Here is an 18,388-nt window from a genome sequence, read left to right as displayed (position 1 = left end):
ACTGTGCTTCGTCCGACAGATCGCACTATTACGTTTTTCCTTTCTTTTTCATTCTTTTATAACCTGTATTAAAACATTTAATCTGTTTTTATCATTTTTAAATCATTTTTATTATTTGTATTTATGTGCTTATACCTGGTTCTTTTATTCCTGTTTATGTAAAGCACTTTGAATTGCCACTGTGTATGAACTGTGCTATATAAATAAACTTTAGCCTTCCCTTGCCTTGCCTATAATAGTGTTATTAATACTTATTAGTGATGCATTTCATTGTTTTAAATGACCATTATACATGATTAATGAGTCAGTCAAGATAGTAAATATAAAGATGCAGTCTGCAACGTTAAAATGTTGTTGTGCTAGTTACAGATTTAGTTCTGTCAAATTAATGTATGGATTTATTTTGTTGATAAAAGCACTATGGACTATTACAAATACTTATTGTGAGTCATAATAGAGTCAATATCCTTTCTAAATGCATAATTTATAGATAATTAATCATACAGTATTTTATAACTGTCTTTATAAAACAGTGTAATGCTTGTTGTGTCATTATAGATTTATTTATAGAATGATTATAATGATTATAGTTGTAATTCATGAACTTCATAGAAAGTGCTACCAATTTATTTATTTTTTTAAATCATGAAAGTTTTTTTTTCATGGATACGTAGATGAATATTAAAAAAGCCCAAGTTTGTGTGTGTAAAAATAAGTGAAAGATTGTAATAATTCATGACTCAAACAACTACTTGACACAATTTTATAGAGATACAGTAGTAATGAATGTCCTCGATATTTATTCACGCATTATCTCTTGTCATGACTTACAATTACTTATGCATGTCTAAAAAATGCAGATAAGATTGGCATCAAATAAACATGGCCAGTTTTCCAGTGTGGAATGACAGTCTCCTATAAATAATGCTTTTAAAATAATGTATTTGCGCTACTGTTGATAACAGCGTGTGATTATGATGATGATTTGTGAATCTTATTTTGCCTTTCCAAAACTGTGAACTCACCAGCTTTGGTGCTGAGGAGAAAAATAAAAACATCTTTGGTGCTGAAGTTTTTGATAGCAAGGTTACGCTCCTCTCCACGGACTGAACCATCCAGACGCTCATAACTGTAACCTGCAGAGAAGTGAGAGACCTGATCAGCACATTAATGCAAACATAGCAACAAACACAGGATGTGATACTAAACCCACATCAACTGCTCCAGATCGGAGAACTAGATTACTAGAACATGTATGGTAAGGTTATGTAAATGCCCCAAATTTTACACAAACATTGTGCAAAGATTTCTGAAGTGAAGGCAGTTTTAAAGCATTGAGCAAACATTTTCTCCAAAGCGGTAAAATTAAGTGGTTCAGTCCTATTTGTGATTTTATGTTTTGATTGTGTCTTGAATCCATTAAGTAAGCACTTTGTCGATCCATCACGTACATCCTAAGATCGTAGGTTAATACGAAAAAGCAAAGCTGTGACACAGTGAGAGTGTGTTAACCTCTGTACTCCAAGTAATCTTGCAGAATATCCAGCATCCTGGTCATCTGAGAGAACAGAAGAACATGGTGGCCTCTGAAAACAGACCAAACACAGCCATTTTACATTGACTCGTGGATAAATCGCATTTAAAGCTGATCTATGTAATGTTCGACCCTTTAGCAGTAAAGAAATGAAACACTTCCAACTTGCTGAAAAACACAGATCAAGGACAACATATCCGGAAGATGGACAAACAAATAAGAGCACTTCCAGTGTTATGGATGTGACATTTGCAGTATTTATTCAAAATATAGATTCACAGTGAAATTATCTCTTAACATTATATTAAAACTTTCATATATATTTTTCAAAACAACTAACCACAGAGTTATGGGATCAGAAAAATACCAACCTGCAACATTTTTTTTTTTTTTTAATGAGGGAAATAAACATGCGTAATGGACGTGACAAAAAAGTTTGCAAGTTTAGTGTACAACATACTGAATTAAACTGCATAACACAAAAGAAACAATGCTAATCAAAAGGATAAGAGTTGGCTCACTATAGAACAAACATGATTGATTTGATTTGATGTAACATTTTTGCGTTTATGAGGAAAAAGCTTCGTTATGGATGTGAAATTGGCACTTGTGTGACTGGTACTGTAAATCAAATTGAATTGTTTGAAAACATTGGTAGAGACTTTGAGTATTTTTCCAAGTACTGTAAAATACTTGCACAAAAAAACATAGAAATGGTTTCGTTAGTTTTGTGAAAACTTCAATTTTTTTTACTGGCAAGGTTGACATTTGCATGGAATTGCTCATAAGACTTCTAAAGTATCGCTGATTTGGTGCTTATTTTTTCTTATTATTTTTGGGAATTTTGCATTGCTATCGGGCAAATCAGATAAATAAATGTACACATAATTCAGAATCTGATACTCCCGATTCCCTATCAAAATGCTCCAGATCAGATTTCTATTGATGTAAAGCGAATGTCAAAGTGAGCAAACCAACCCCTCCTGAAGATACGCCAGCATGCTGTCCAGCAAAGAAAGCTTTCCACTGGCCTCCACTAAATGCTCCCCCATCTCAAACGGTTCTGGCTCCACTCCTAATGTAAAACAGGTGCAAAATCAAAAACAATTATTCAGATAATCAATGTGTTCGACAATAAAAGATCACAGAAAGCGAGTAATTACCATCGAACAAGTAGGGATGGTCCACACATTTCCTGAGCTGCATTAAAACATTCAGAAGTCGGGTCTTCGTGCTTTGATCGGTCCTAAAGGCATCTGAAAATATTTAAACAAGCTTATCCTCTGGACAAGAAATCAGTCATTTATTCAAGAATAATAAATATGTACAGAAAAAAAGATGTGCTATTTATTATGAAGCAATCTTAGCTCTTACTTGTATAAACATATTTATGACATTTCCCCATATTAATTGATATTCGGTGGATTCATTTTCTATAAAAGGGCTTTCCACCCTAACCCTAATAAATAATTGTGCCATCGTTAATGCAAATCTATTAAAAATGACTAATAAATGTAATTATAATAAACCATAAGACTGTTATAAATCAAACTAAAAGACTATTGGCAAAATCCATCTTCCCACTGTACTGCAAACGTGAAAGAGGCATTAAAAACTGACTTTCAGAAGTAGAATGATTGCATCTATCACAAGATTGTTGTATACAGTAAATAAATATCATGTGATTATTACTTCGCCGTTATTATCGCCGTTCCCAACAATAAATTGTGGCTAATTAAAATGCAGAGTGGCTAGTAACTTTGGAAAAGTGGCTGGTGAGCAAAAAAAGCTAATGTCAGCCCCTGTTCACAGTCATGGTGAGATCTGAAAACATCACTCTTGGTCATGTGGTGTTTCAATTGAAGAATGTTACGCAAAAACTTTTTAAAAGTGTAACTACAGTATGTTTCCTTTGTGACTTTTAATGTAAATGTTCATTTGTTTTGATTATTTTTCCCACAAGAGTCACTCTATATCACACAGAGTCTCAAGTCTCAGCTGGTGCAGCTTTGTTATTGCCATTACATTATCCATATATCCATTGTCAGTTCATGTTTACAATGAATGCAATAAAATCATAATCACTATTAGCAAAGTTTCAGTGCTTCCATTTAGAAATTTAATTAGACTATTTTTCCAATTCAGACAGCTCTTTTAAAACAGTAAAGTTTTAATGTCGAGCCCTGGTCAAGTGTTACATTTTGCCTGTAGTGTTGGATGATTTATCTTTGGCCAGACTTACCAAGGTCTCTCATCAGAATGGCTTTATAGTATCTCTTCTGAAGAGCAGACAGCCCATGAAAAACTACGAGCTCTGTCTTCTTGGGCAGTTCGGCCGCCACTTCTGCCTTAACCCTGCGCAGCAAAAACGGCTGGAGCACTTGATGAAGCTCATCGACTGCAGACAAGAACAACAATATTACAAACTCCAGCACAAATGTGACAAATTTATGAGCTCTATCCTCTGACAGCCTCTGGCAAATCTGACAGGAGTCAAGGAGACAGCATCTATTCTGACATCTTTTTTTAGGTGTGTGTGCTCTGTCATGTCTGTGGTTTATCTGAGGTACTCAGTTTGGCACCAGATCAGACCAATTTCTTCATATCACTCAGATCAGAGCTCTAATAATAACAAAACAAAACGATTTAAAGGAATGGTTCACCATAAACTGCTCATTTTGTCATCATTTACTCCTCTTTTACTTGTTCCAAACCTGTTTGACTTTTTTGTCAAACACAAGGGATGATATTTTGAAGAAAGCTACTGTAGGAACCTATATACATTGACCTCAAAAGTGTTTGTTTTTCATACTATGGAAGTCAATGGTTGCAGGTTTTCAGCTTTCACAATATATTAATTTGTGTTCATCACAAGAATCTCATAAATGTTTGGAAACACTTGAAGATGAGTAAATAGTGAAAACATTTTCGTTTTGGTTGAACTATCCCTTTAAGTAAATGTTTTCTGTCGGGAAGTCATGGCACAGTAATTTTCACCAAAATCGACAATTAAAGCGACCAGTAAAAGAGCTTTTTATAATTTTATAATTTGTAATTTTATTTTATATAGAGCTTGCCTATTAAACTAACGCCCTCAAGCTTTATTAAGGCAGTTACTATGACTACTTAAAGGGCACCTATGATGAAAATCAACTTTTGTACGCTTTCTGGACAGAACTGTCTGTATGTAAAGTGTGTCCACAGTCATATTGGAGTGATACAAACCCAACAAGTCTCATCATTATTATTTATTGACATTAAAATCATTAAAATAGGACCCAAATGTCAGTAATTTTGAGACCCACCGCAACGTGACATAGGAGTGCAGTTTTCCCCACCCACCGAATTGATTTACAGGCATCATGTTTGTATAATAACATGTATACACACGTCCACAGAACAATTTGCAAATAAACTGGGATTCAAATATTTGTTACAACTCTCTGTGATTTTTAAAAGTTTAAAACATTTTTAAAACAGAGCATGTTTGTAATAAAGAAAGTAAAATCAAAATCGACTTCCTAACAGTTATAATCACCATGTGCAGTGAGTGTGTGTGTGTGTTGCGTCATATTTGTGTGAGACTCATCATTTCAGAAAGGCTTGAATTAACTCACAAATACAAATACTAGTTATTTTTTACTAATGAGCTGTATTTAAGCTTTATGCGCGCCTGTCTCTATCACTGACTACTGTTTATTTGACCTAACGCATGATGAGAAGCAGACATGCACGTGGGAATGGTGGGCGGGGAGAAGCAGCTTGTTTGCATTTAAAGCCACAGGCTGCAAAAGCAGCTACAATGTACTCAGACACCAAAATGGGAAAATTCTGGAGGCTATAAAATAATATCTAATGGGTATTTTGAGCTGAAACTTTACAGACACATTCTGGAGACACCAAAGGCTTATTTAGATTTGTAAAAGGGGTAAAAAAGGTGCCTTTTAACATTTGATTAAGCCAAAAGCTTTAAGTGCTAATAAGGGTCGTGGTAGATAAAACGTCTTTCAGCGCTAAGGATTTGATTTTTATACTCAAACTGCAATGCCTCGCGCTGTCATACCAAGAGCAGGTTCAGTCTGTATGTCTGCGTAGGCATTGACAAAGTCCTCAACAGCTTCAGGGAGAAACACACTGGGCTGGATGAAGGTGAGGAGGGAATAGACTTCTTGTAAGTTATTCTGAATGGGGGTGCCTGTCAGTAGCACTCGAAATCCCACTGTAAACTGTGGGGGAAAAAAGGATGTCAGTTAATAGAAAGAGAAAGCTGAGAAAATGACAGGAAGGGGAATTATTATCAGGAGTTTTATAGACTGACAGTGAATTTATATACAACAATGGCAAATTTTAAAGCATTAGCATGCCTATTGTGTTAAAGTGGAATTGTGTAACCTCTTTGAGGGTTTGGTGAAGCAACGACTCCTGGTTCTTGAGGCGGTGAGCCTCATCCACAACTAAAATCTTCCATTTCCAGCTGTGGGAAGAAAAAAGTCACTTACAACAATAAAACCGATTACAATTTTCATGTTATGATACATTATTGGGCAACACGGTGGCTCAATGGTTAGCACCGTTGCCTCACAACACAGTTGCCTCGTTCGATATCCAGCTGGGTCAGTTGGCATTTCTATGTGGAGTTTGCATGTTCTCCCCCATGTTCATGTGGGTTACCTCCAGGTGCTTCGGTTCACTATAGGTGAATTAAATAAGCTAAACTGTTCATGGTGTATGAGTGTGAATGAGTGTGTATGGATGGTTTCCCAGTACTGGGTTGCAGCTGGAAGGGCATTTGCTGCATAAAACATATGATAGATAAGTTGGCAGTTCATTCCGCTGTGTCGACCCCTGATTAATAAACGGACTAAGCCGAAAAGAAAATGAATGAATGATTTGTACATTATTGTTATTATGTTGTTTCATGTTGATAACTGATATTTGTTGGACATAAAAAAAAAAAATTAGACAATATTTTTGTCTAAATAATTAAAAATATGACACAAAACCTTTACAGCTACAAATGGCTAATTTATTATAAATCAGTTATTTTTAAAAAACCAACGACAAGCAACTCTAATCAAAAACAATAAAAAAGACAGAGAAAAACAACATTTGGAACAAAAAAAAATTATAATAAAATAGAATTTGGAAAAATTTCATAGGGCTTAAAATTCAAATTGTGGAATTAATCAATATTTACATTTAAAATTAGGTTACGAAGAAGTCCTGTAAAGTGCTGTGAATTGTGTAATTTTTATCCGAAATTGGACGTAATCTCAACTAAAACATGAAGAGAGAGTGGGACAGAGTGGCTTTGTTTTATTGTTTTTCTCACAGCTCTGTCAGTGAAAACGGTTGAGCTCAAGCACATCAAATGAAAAGCAAATGAGTGTTGAAGGGGGCGGGGCATGTCAGATACTAAAGAGCATAAGATTGACCAAGATTTGAGGAGAAACTGAAGTATGAGGTTACGTGATTTGTTGATCCATTAGACATCCTTAACTAACATACTGCTTGTTACATCTAAAAAAAAACTTTATTTTAATTTCACGGAACCTTTAACTTTAAAAAGTGTTAAATGACCACAAAGCATGTTTTGAGAGGGAATTTAACATTAAATAAACAAAATTTACAAATATACATCTCCAACACCATCATTAAATAATAAGTGATAAAAAATATATATATAAAAACACTATTCTGGATCAGGGTGGGGCCAAGTAGGATCACTCTGATCCCCCGAGCTCTTCAAGGGTTGTGGAAATTCCACATTGAACCAAAACAAACCATTACAATTGGCTTAAGATTGGCAAGGAAAATTCAGCACATGCGTCAACCAGCAGAACTTAGGCGGAAAAAACACTATTGTGTAAACACGGTTAATTACATTCAAAATTCCTGAGTAGCAGTATTAAGGGTTATTATATCTATTCATATAATTTCATGCCAAAAACAGGAAAGAAAAATCACCTTTTTAGGTAGCGGGCATCCTTAAGGCACATCTATTAAATATGAGAAAGAGTTTCCATTAAAAAAAGAACAGCTCACAGGTTTGGATAGCAACCCTCAGAAGGTTATTCTGATAAAAGGTGTTCGTACCTCATAGGTGGTGAGAAGAACATGAAACCGTGGGTCACTCTTTAGGTTTTGCTGGAGCTCTGCCCTTCTCTCTTTATCCCCAGTGTAACAGATCACAGACAGACTAGGGCAGAAACTGAAGGAAAGCAAGAAAACCAGAAGCAATCTTTCATCTGAACTGGATTTCCCATTCAAGGAGGACTTAGAATATTCAGAATTTATTTGCGATTGTCTCCATCTAGTGACAGTGACAACACATGGACTTCTTGCTTGTAAAATCATCTGATTATGGCCATAAATGCTGCTCAGTAAGTTTAGCTGAGAGTGTAAATCTGCTGTCAACTGAACTAAATAAAATTTATCCTTTTCACCACTTTGTTTATTGCTAAATGTTGCATGTTCTGGTTGTTTTGAAGAATCTAGACATTTATGGAATACATGCATCAAAAAAGTTGAGAATTCATGTCTGTCTTAAATGTGGACAATATATTTAAACTTTTCTTCAAATATTACACACTTTGGGACTGAAAAGGCGCCATTCTTAACACACAAGATTGCCTTTAAATCAAAGGTAGACTTTAATTTGATAGATATTATCGTCAGTACACAATATTAAGACAAAAGTAGAAAAATAGAAAGTCCAACTTTCAATAGCTCACAATATCTGATTTAATTAAGATCCATTTTAAGATATTTAAAGGGATATTTCAAAACTGAAAATTCACTCATCATATAATGATCCTCAAGTGGGATTAAATAATTATGTTTTATGATCTGGTTATATCGGAGCATTTGGATATGTATGGAATACATGCGTCAAAAAAAGTTTTGTAAAATAATTTTTGAATTCATGTTTGTCAATAAAATGTGTTAAATGCATTTAGCCTTTTCGTCAAATAAAACAAACTGTGGGACTGAAACACACATATTTTTTGCAAAGATTACCTGTAAACCCAAACTAATACCAAGCTATATTTACAAGATGTTATCATTGCACTATATTAGGACAAAAGTAAAAAAAAATTAAGTAAAACTTTTAAGATCACAACTATCTGATTGAATAAATATCCATTTTAACATATTTCAAGAGATATTTCACATAAAAATTAAAACTTACTCATTTTATTCATGTCCCTATTTAGCATTTTTAAACAATACCTGTAAACCCAAGCTAGTCTTTATTCTTAATTTAGAAGATGTTATCGTTACGCAATGTTAAGACAAAGGAAAACAAAATGGAAAGTGCAACTTTCAATAGATCACAATATCTGACTTAATAAATACACATTTAAAGATGTTTAAAGGGATATTTCAACTAAAACTAACAATTTACTCAAGCTTTCCTAGCCCAAAAGTGGGATCAAACATTTATGGGTTAATTTAATTCTGGTTATTTTGAAGAATCTGGGTAAATATGGAATATAAGTGTCAAAATATTTTCGTAAAATAATTAGTGAATTCATGTGTCAAAAAAAATTTGTTAAAAATATTTACTAATTTCTTCAAATATAACACACTTTGAGACTGAAAATGTTCCATTCTTAGCACACACACACACATTTTTTTTTAAGATTACCAGTAAATCCAAGTTAGTCTTTAAATTACAATATTAAGACAAAGGTAAACAAATAGAGAGTGCAACTTTCAATAGCTCACAATATCTGAGTAAATAAATTCTCATTTTAAGATATTTAAAGGGACAATTCAAAACTGAAAATTCCCTTATACAATGGTCCACATGTGGGAACAAACATTTATGCTTTATGATCTGGTTATTTTGGAATATATTGGTATGTATGGAATACATGCGTCAAAAAAATTGTGATTCATGTTTTTCAAAAAAATTGTTTCAAAATATTTGTCCTTTTCGTCAAATAGTGTTTTTATTTTGAAGTATCTGAGTATGTATGGAATATTGTGTAAATTATATAAAAAATATTTGTGAATTCATGTCTGTGAAAAAATCTGATAAATATTTAGCCTTATTTAGTTTTTTTTTTTTAATATAAAACAGTTTGGGACTAAAAATATTGCATTCTTAACACACACACGCACATTTCTTTTTAAAAAATGGTTCCCAGCAAACCGAAGCTAGTCTTTTATTTACAATGTTACCATTACACAATATTGAAACAAATTTCGAAAAACAGAAATTGCAACTTTTAACAGTCTCTGATTTAATAAATATCCATTTTAAGCTATTTTAAGGGTTAGTTAAACTAAAATCGAATCATTTACATATCCTCAATTGGGGCCAAACATTTATGAATTACTTTTTTTCTGCTGAACACAAAAAAACATTTTATGAATCTGAAAGTCATTAAAATGAATAAGAAATGTCATAGAAGTAAACTGTTATCGATTACTAAAAATGTAAGCATTCATAGCAGCACAGTAATGAACCAAGAACTTTATCGTGCATTCTTCATAATCTAAATTGACCACACAATTCTGATCACAACCAATGTCTCTTACCGTTCCAACTCTTGCCTCCAGTTCTCCAAAACAGCCAAGGGACAAAGCACAAGGAACGGCCCGTTCATCTTAAGGCTTCCTCGAGCATACGCCAGCAAAGAGATGGTCTACAGCAGAGCATGACATCTCACTTATCTCATATCTGACATCTCGGAATAAATCTTTCGGCTTAAAAGCAAGCAATATAAGCAAGATAAAGCCATCCCATTACTAACCTGACAGGTCTTGCCCAGACCCATCTCATCACCGAGGATGCAGCCCTGCTGGTTCTTCATACACAGTGACAGCCACTTCACTCCATCCAGCTGATAAGGCCTCAGATGAATAGCTATTAGGAAAGAGATAAAGGATAACAGCGTTGTTTGTAAGAAAAAAACTTTCAGATTTAGAGTATTTTAAATCATGTAACAGGTGTTCGAAGCCTTATTTCACTGCTCCAATTAATGTGACACGTGAAAAGTCAATCATGCCCGAAAATATATGCACAGCTAGTGTTTTTCAGCCAATAAGGAACTTCCGGTGAAAGCTTCATGCGACTATTTTCCCTTTCATAAAGTTCCTTTTACAGCTTTGATGGTGTTATGTAATAACACCATCAAATATAAACAGTTAAAAAGACTTAAGCATCTATTTGGTTATTAAAACATAAAAAGAGACTATTTAAACGCAAGTGCCGCCAATAGAAGCAGGTAAGCGCAAAAACTCCATTGAAAATACTGAGGTAAAATTAATTTCCATTTTTAATAGACATGGCATGGAATAATATAATTTAATGCAGTGCTTCTTGTTTGGTCTGATACCCAATTTATATCTTATCTCAGCCAGGCAGAGATTATCACTGTTATTTCAAGAAATCAGATCTTTTTTGCTGTGATTTTGTATGGGATGACAATTCACCAGAAGCCCTGGGGCTGACTGACTGAAGATAAAAGTCTGTGTGCATTACCCCATTGATGACATTGACCATTGTAATCACTTGTAAAAAATTCTAATAAAATATTTTATTTTTAATAAAAATCATCCTTTTTTGATATACAAATTTAATGCAAAGTGCATCTTTGTGTTTAAGTAAATTTGACATCAGGTTAAGATTGAGATATGCCTAGGCATGGGACGATAACCGTTTTCAAGGTATACCCCAGTTTGAAAAAGTCTAGGTTTTAAAACCGAAAAAGTTTTCTGTAATATCGTTCCTAAAATTTGTGTAAAATCTTTTATTTACATTTCTTTTTAGTTTTTTAGGACAACAGTATCTCCAGCAGAAAAAAAAATTATCCAAAAATGCCATTTTAAATGGTAAAGAAATTTGTTTTTGAAACAAATGAAGACAGCAGAAGTCATTGATTCATTTGAATTATTTAGCCTGACATGTTTACTGTAACAAGATATTATGAATCTTTGTTTTCAAAGGGGAAAAAAGTTTTTGTTTTTTTATGCAGACATTTAAAAAGAAAATATTTTAGCGCAGTAATCACAATATCGTGATACTGTGAAACCGTGATATTTTTATTAAAGGTTATCATACCATCAGAATCTCATACCGGCCCATGCCTAGATATGCCATATATTAATGAATCAATCCATGATTATTTATTTATATTACACTGAACTATCAGAATTTCAGAAAATCAGTCAGGCAATAAATCAACTCGGCTTTCCATCCAATTAAAGATGCAAGGTAACAATAAACTCCGGCCAAAAAACTGTTCAGGGTTCATACACATTCTTACTACTAAAATTCCATGACTATTCATGACGTAATGTTTCATGTAATGTCTACATATACATGGTAAATAACAAGAAAAAGAATGGTGTTTAAATTTATTACAGCATATCATATAACAGGCAACAATCTATTTTATTTAAATTACTTTTTATATCCATGTAAAATTTTGATGATGGTGAGAGCAAGTTTTTGGCCAAGAACAGAAAAGAAGACAACTAACCTGTATACAAGATAGGGCTGTATAATGTGGTTCAGAATCGATATTGTAATATGTGCATCTGCAATAGTCACATTGCAGGACATGCAATGTTGGGATTATAGTTTAATCATAATGGAACAAACATTTGTCATCTGCATGAATTTTTAAAGAGATAGTTCATCCAAAAATTACTTACCAATTTCGTTACACCCTTCACTTGTTTCAAACATTAATGATTTTCATTTTTTTTTTAAATGAACACAAAAAATATATAATTTAATAACTATAGTGAAGGGTCAGTAAATAGTGATTACATTTTCATCTTTGACAAAACTGTCCCTTTCAGGCCTTTGACTGTGAGAACATTTCAATATTTCAAATTTTAAAACAACCAGCCACAAGAAACTTTTTGTAACTTTAAGAAAGATTAAATAATATACAATGGAGACTATATCATTATTCACTTTTGTCTTTGCTATATTTAATTTATCTATGCTTGTAAGTTATTTGTTATATATTATTCAAGATTCACTCCTTTACAAAATCCCCCAATCAATCCAAATAAACCTGTTAAATCATCTGGTGAAATTGCATTCACATCGCAATATATAATCACAGAAATACAACACATTTCATCCCAATATCGTGCAGCCCTAATTTAGGTATAGAGATATTTGTTAAACTAATTTCCATGACTTTTCCAAAACTTTGTGTGTTTTTCTAATTTTTCCAAAATTTTTATTAAGGCCTGGAAAATGCCATGTCAAAATTACATGACTTTTCCAGGTTTTCCATGACCTTATGAACCCTGTGTGTTGCTCTGTCTGTCTCAAATTTTTTTTAATATAACTTAAAACAGTCCAATAAAGGTGGAGTAAACCATTACAAAACAAAGGAGTGGGGTGAAATCTAAAGATATCAACGTGTATAAACTGTACATGAATTTGAGCAACATTAATAAATTACATTAAATCAAGTTATGTCTTACCTATACATTTATGTATGTAAATAATATCATGGATAAAATCATACGCATATTCAGACAAAATCAGTTCTGTTATTGTAAAGTTACTTTGAAAAATTATTTGCATTTTCCCATAGATCACATAGGAGTTTTTCAGTGTACGAGCAAATCAAATTATAATGTTTAAAAACTTTATTAGAGTAACGTTAATATTTATTTTGCTTGTTAGAAATAAATATTAGTTTTATTGTATTAGTTTTTATCCACCTGGATTGTTCTTGAGCTAATCATGAGAAATAAATGTACGGTATTAATTTCTATTAAAAGGGTTGATCCAGGTAATTATCATATTAAATGTACTTATAAATGTAATTTATCAAAATAAAATGGCATAAGTTTTCTATATGAAGTTCACAAACGTAAATCTATGCATCTAAATCGCAAATGATTCTTCGTATTTTTATAAATACAAATGGGCAATGAGGTAAAACTTTGGGAATGTAAAACTTTTTTAAGCAAATTCATTAACGAGAAGTTATCGGTACGTTATTGATGTAACGTTATATCCAAAACTTTTTGTAAACTAATGATTTACCTGATCCAAAACGGGCTAAATACGATTAACGTAGGGTTAAGCGTTAAACATTAACTTAAACAAGTAAGTTAGCTCGCAATTGCTCCACACACCTCCAAGTCCCCATTTCTTCAGGTCATTCTCCGTTAGTTCAGATTTGTCCTTTTCTGGTATGTTGTTTCTGACTGCTCGAAGAAATGTGGACATCCTTGTTGTTTACGTTTATGTTAAATCATCTGAATTTCTTTTCTCTTTAATAGCTTGTGCGCGCCAGTTTGACGTGACTTGTTTTTCTACTTCCTGCAATAGTGAATGGGCGGGTAGCAAAACTGACGCTGTCCAATGACAAGTTGGCAACGCAAGCACGCGCTCTTTAAAGGCGCCATTCTTAAAAAAGTACATATATATTTAAAATATGTATATTTTATAAAGAATACGTGTGTAAAGATCTTAAATTCTCAAATCTCGGATTATCCTTTGAATTATATTCAACATTCTGACACAGAAAAAAAAATTGAGCTAGACTTCATTTACAAATAGTATCAGACAAAGATACAGAAAAAAATAGAAGGTCAGCTTTTTAGTATATAACTGCAATATCTACTTTAATAAATATCAATTTTAAGACATTTCATAACATTTACAAATCTGTTTTACAACACATTTAAAACACATTCAGTAAAATGTAATCTTTTGTACAGTCAGATTTAGCATGTCGTCCAGCTAACGTTAGCGATTACAACTAGCACCATCCCATAGTCTCAGTGATTATTTGTGGACCCCAGAATTGCAGAATACTTGAGCAGAGTGTTCCCAGTTCCCAGAGTGATGAAAGGATAAACATCAGCTCTTCATTTCATACACATGTTGCACAACATGGAGAAAAACTTCAGTACAGCATCCCTGGTTAAGACAAAGACAGCATAGAGAATTAAAAATACTGTACTTGGTTTCAATTGTGTCATATTTATTTTCTAGCATTCATTTACTTTCTTCAGTTTAGTCTCTATTTTAGGGGTCGCCACAGCAGAATGAACCACCTAACAAATATTCACACATCCATCAAATGCTTAATATGTTTTATCTAATTCAATATTTTAAGACAAAATAATATGTTAAAATCACAAATAATGACTAACCTTGCAAAAGGGATGTATGAGAGGCCATACCTATAAAGAAAAATTAATAAATTGATCAAATGTATTTCAGTACAGGAAAAAGCAGTGTTGGTGGTAACGCATTACAAGTAACAAGAGTTACGTAATAATTTTACTTTTCTAAGTAACAAGTAAAGTATTGCATTAAACAAATAAGTAATATTTGAGTAAGTTTTTCAAAAATGTCATGCGAGTTACTTTTTAGTTAATTAATAAGCTTTTAAAACAAATTGATGAATTTAAATTAAAGTAGTCATAATTATTCACACAGTCAATGAGAGAATGTGTTCATTATTTTGAACATATCAAAGAAAAGAAACAATGGACATTGATTTTACTTAAGACAAATAGTACAAACCCAGCAAACATATTGCTTTGAACTTTCAATAATCTGTATATGCAGCATGTATAGCACTGGGGTCAGGACATTATCCTAAAATTTTATCAGATAACATTCTATACTTTTTTTTTATTTGTTTTTTAAAGGTAAATGAAATTGTAAGTTATACAGTGTGGTGTCCATGCTTAAAATAATGTGTCATTGTAAACTTACCATGCAAATGCAAGGACTTGAAGAATGACAAACAGCAGAGTGAGAGCAAAGATCTTCCACTGTTGTACAGAGATTAGTGTTGAATTAGTATTAAAGAAAGCTAATTCTATTAGATTTATTATATACAGAGATAAAATCTAAAACTATACAGCAGGGAGAAATGCAGAAAGCTCACCCAAAATACTGCACAGAGTGTGAGAACCAGACATGTCTATGGACAGAGAAAAAATAGTGAAACTTTTAGTACTCATTAAACATCTGGTCAAATGTTTCCAAAGAGAGCACATGAATTCAAATAATAATTCTAACACTTTTTGGCGCATCCAACATGTTTTTGAAATATAATGCATTAATTCTTAGAGTTTTTTTTAAAGTTATTTAAAGGCAATATGTTTTTACTTTCAAAATTAGGATAATTTTATTAGATTCTTATTGAATAGTGAAAATCATAATAGGTGATTTCAGCCGAAAACTAAAGTTTGTTTTGTTCTTAAAACACCAGAAATGAAAAAAGTTTAAAAAGGCCTGTTTTTACTTTTTTGACTGGTAAACATTTCATGCAGTATTGCTTGGTTGTTAGAAATAGTAATCCATAATTTAAGTAATAAGTCAGCCTATATGGAATCTGTGTGCACAGAAATCTGCAGTCTATTTATTTAAACATGTATGTATGTTTAAAATAATATTTATTCTGTTTTTAAATTAATTTCAGTATTATTATTGGCTAATATGAAAATGTGCATATGATTTATTTACAATACAGTTTGTAAAGTAATATTTTCTATCTTTTATTAGATGTATTATATGAGAGACTTGCTTTGTTTGCCAAATAAGTGAATCTAATTGGATTTGCATTGTAAACATTAAATAAAGGTTAAAAACCTATTATATTTTATTTCATTTATTAAATTTGCAGTTATGATACTCCCAAACTGATTCCGCATAAAACTGCAATTTTTTTTACAAAATTCTCTGCAGAAATAGCAAAAATGTCCACAGATTCTGTCTGGCCCTAGTAATTAATAAACTTCTTTCAAGCGTCATTTGCTTTAAAACTTGAAAAGCCAGAAACTGCAAGACAACTAACATGTCTGCATTATTTTTACAACAAGTCACATCCTCATTGATGGCTTTACATGTAAAGTCAAGCAGAGTGTGGTGTGGAAAAGATTAACTCACTATCATCACAACAGTAGCAAAGGCTCTGGTCTTGTCACACATGCGTTTCAGCTGTTTCACTGGTCCCATTAAAAACATGGTGCTGTTGAGGAGTTCAAATGAAATTAATTAAAATACAATGCAAATAGTCACAGAATTTTAGTTGCTATAAACCAGATGACTCACCTTGCTAAGGAGCAAACGTTTCCCAATGTATAAAACACAACAAAAAGAAGTATCCCAATTTTGGGAATAAACAGGCAACCTACTCCCTGAGGTAGATAAAAAAATGTATATTATTAATATGACAGTTAAAAGGATATTTCTAGAAGAAGCATTTATTTTTTCATCAGAATATTTTGAAGTGAAACCACAGTCCTTGCAGATTCAACATTTTCTACTGGCACTATCACAGTCAAAATAATATGCAGAGTAAATAAAATTAATACCCGTAGCTTGTGATGATGCAGTGAGGTGTTATAAAGTGTTTTTTGCACATGCAAGAATCAAAACAGTGTTTCCAAGAAAGTTGCCCAAACTAGGGCCCGTGAGAAGAAATGGACCAAAAATGGGGAAGGTTGGGGTAAATCCCTCAAACCGAATTCATCCTTTTCAATTTTACATAACATTTTGTTTAATTGCTGAGCTACAAAAAAAAGGCAAAACTGAAAATAATGTTTAAATTAAATGTGAATTTGTATATATATATATATATATATATATATATATATATATATATATATATATATATATATATATATATATATATATATATATATAGATTACTGATATGATTAAATAATTTTTCCGAAATATGTTTAAATATTATTAATTTAGGAAGTTATCATGGCTACTTTAATGTATTGCAGTTTAGTATATTTAGCTTCGGCCCACCACCCTCAATCAACTTTGGATGTCGGCCTTTCATAAGAAAAGGTTTGGGCACCTCTGGTGTGCAACATTAATACTAGTGCTTTTCCAGGAAGCTATACATACATGTAAACAAACAGCATCAGCTCACATGAGTTTGTGTCTACAATATGTTCCCAAAAGGGAGGCTGCAGATTAATAACATCATAAATAATGTTAAATTTCTTATTGATTGCTTCCCCTAATAAGACATCAATTTGTCTTCATGAGCAACAGGTAATAATTTTGTTTAGCCTATATATTGTTTTATGACTCTAAAAGTGCAGGTTGCCTTTCAATTGCGTTTTATGAATCACCAAGGACAATATTTTCAACAAGGATGGCTTTTGTGTGAGAAAATTAATAGGCAGTTTTAATTTTTGAGTGAACAGAAAGGTATACAGAAAGTTAAACAACATCTTAAAAGAGAAACAAGTTATTTTCCTATTCTCACTCAAGATACTTGAAATGCCATTCTATACAACAGGCCAAACCGGTGACACAGCTTCTAAACATTTTCCACCAACTCATCGCCTAGCCCTTCTCAATAGTCAGGAAGCTACAAAAAATAAAATGAAATAAAGTTTAAATGACTGACCAAGATAGAGAACACTACTCCAACGACCAAACAACCAACGAATCCTTTCACGCGCGTTCCCCATCCCAGTGTGGACGCTTCATTCGCCGCCTGCAGTGAACACAACACACAACTGTAATTTACATGCTTTCGCACCTCCAAGTAAAAATATTAAGAAAAATAAAACTGAAATTAAGTTGTAACGGCAGTGTAAGCCTGTGTCATTTTATTAATTTTACAATTACAATTTCACACGTTAGGAGTTCTAGAAAATTACTATTGGTAACTCACCTGCAGTATGTTCCTGTTATCATTGTTTCCATCCCGACCACCCAGAACCGCTCTGAGTTTGTCCATTATTGAACTCTTAATTCTTTATATCCACTAATTAATTCACTCCAAATCTCTGAGAATGTGTTGTATCATCGTTCAACAGGCACTCTCGCACGACATCACTGCTCACCTTTAACTTCATCTCCCTTCATTC

The 18,388-nt window shown here is 32.6% G+C and overlaps 2 protein-coding genes across 4 annotated transcripts in view; both read right to left on the bottom strand.

Annotated features, from left to right (window-relative positions):
* The window catches only part of chd1l (chromodomain helicase DNA binding protein 1-like), a 33,441-nt gene extending 19,580 nt beyond the window's left edge, over positions 1-13,861 (bottom strand). For 2 of the 3 annotated variants that reach the window (XR_012407224.1, XM_068221667.2), the window contains exons 1-12: positions 13,661-13,861; positions 10,300-10,412; positions 10,085-10,191; positions 7,631-7,745; positions 7,502-7,533; positions 5,927-6,008; positions 5,598-5,760; positions 3,777-3,932; positions 2,698-2,790; positions 2,513-2,609; positions 1,513-1,586; positions 1,026-1,136 (exon numbers count right to left, since the gene is read on the bottom strand). Coding sequence is in view for 2 of the 3 variants with exons in the window: in XM_068221667.2 (XP_068077768.1) it covers positions 1,026-1,136; positions 1,513-1,586; positions 2,513-2,609; positions 2,698-2,790; positions 3,777-3,932; positions 5,598-5,760; positions 5,927-6,008; positions 7,502-7,533; positions 7,631-7,745; positions 10,085-10,191; positions 10,300-10,412; positions 13,661-13,754 (1,237 nt within the window). In the remaining variant the exon portion in view is untranslated. 3 annotated transcript variants of the gene reach the window in all.
* A 269-nt stretch (positions 13,862-14,130) lies between these two features.
* Positions 14,131-18,388, bottom strand: sft2d2a (SFT2 domain containing 2a). The gene is made up of 8 exons (NM_001013288.2): positions 18,193-18,388; positions 17,923-18,012; positions 16,602-16,687; positions 16,437-16,518; positions 15,433-15,468; positions 15,258-15,316; positions 14,687-14,716; positions 14,131-14,450 (listed from the first exon to the last, which is right to left on the bottom strand). The coding sequence occupies exons 1-8, from the start codon at positions 18,256-18,258 to the stop codon at positions 14,399-14,401; spliced, it is 501 nt and encodes a 166-aa protein (NP_001013306.1). The 5' UTR covers positions 18,259-18,388; the 3' UTR covers positions 14,131-14,398.

This window comes from Danio rerio, chromosome 6, assembly GCF_049306965.1.
Source record: "Danio rerio strain Tuebingen ecotype United States chromosome 6, GRCz12tu, whole genome shotgun sequence".
Taxonomy (NCBI): domain Eukaryota; kingdom Metazoa; phylum Chordata; class Actinopteri; order Cypriniformes; family Danionidae; genus Danio; species Danio rerio.
The sequence above is the reverse complement of the archived record's forward strand: the minus strand, read 5'-3'. Positions and strand labels throughout refer to the sequence as shown.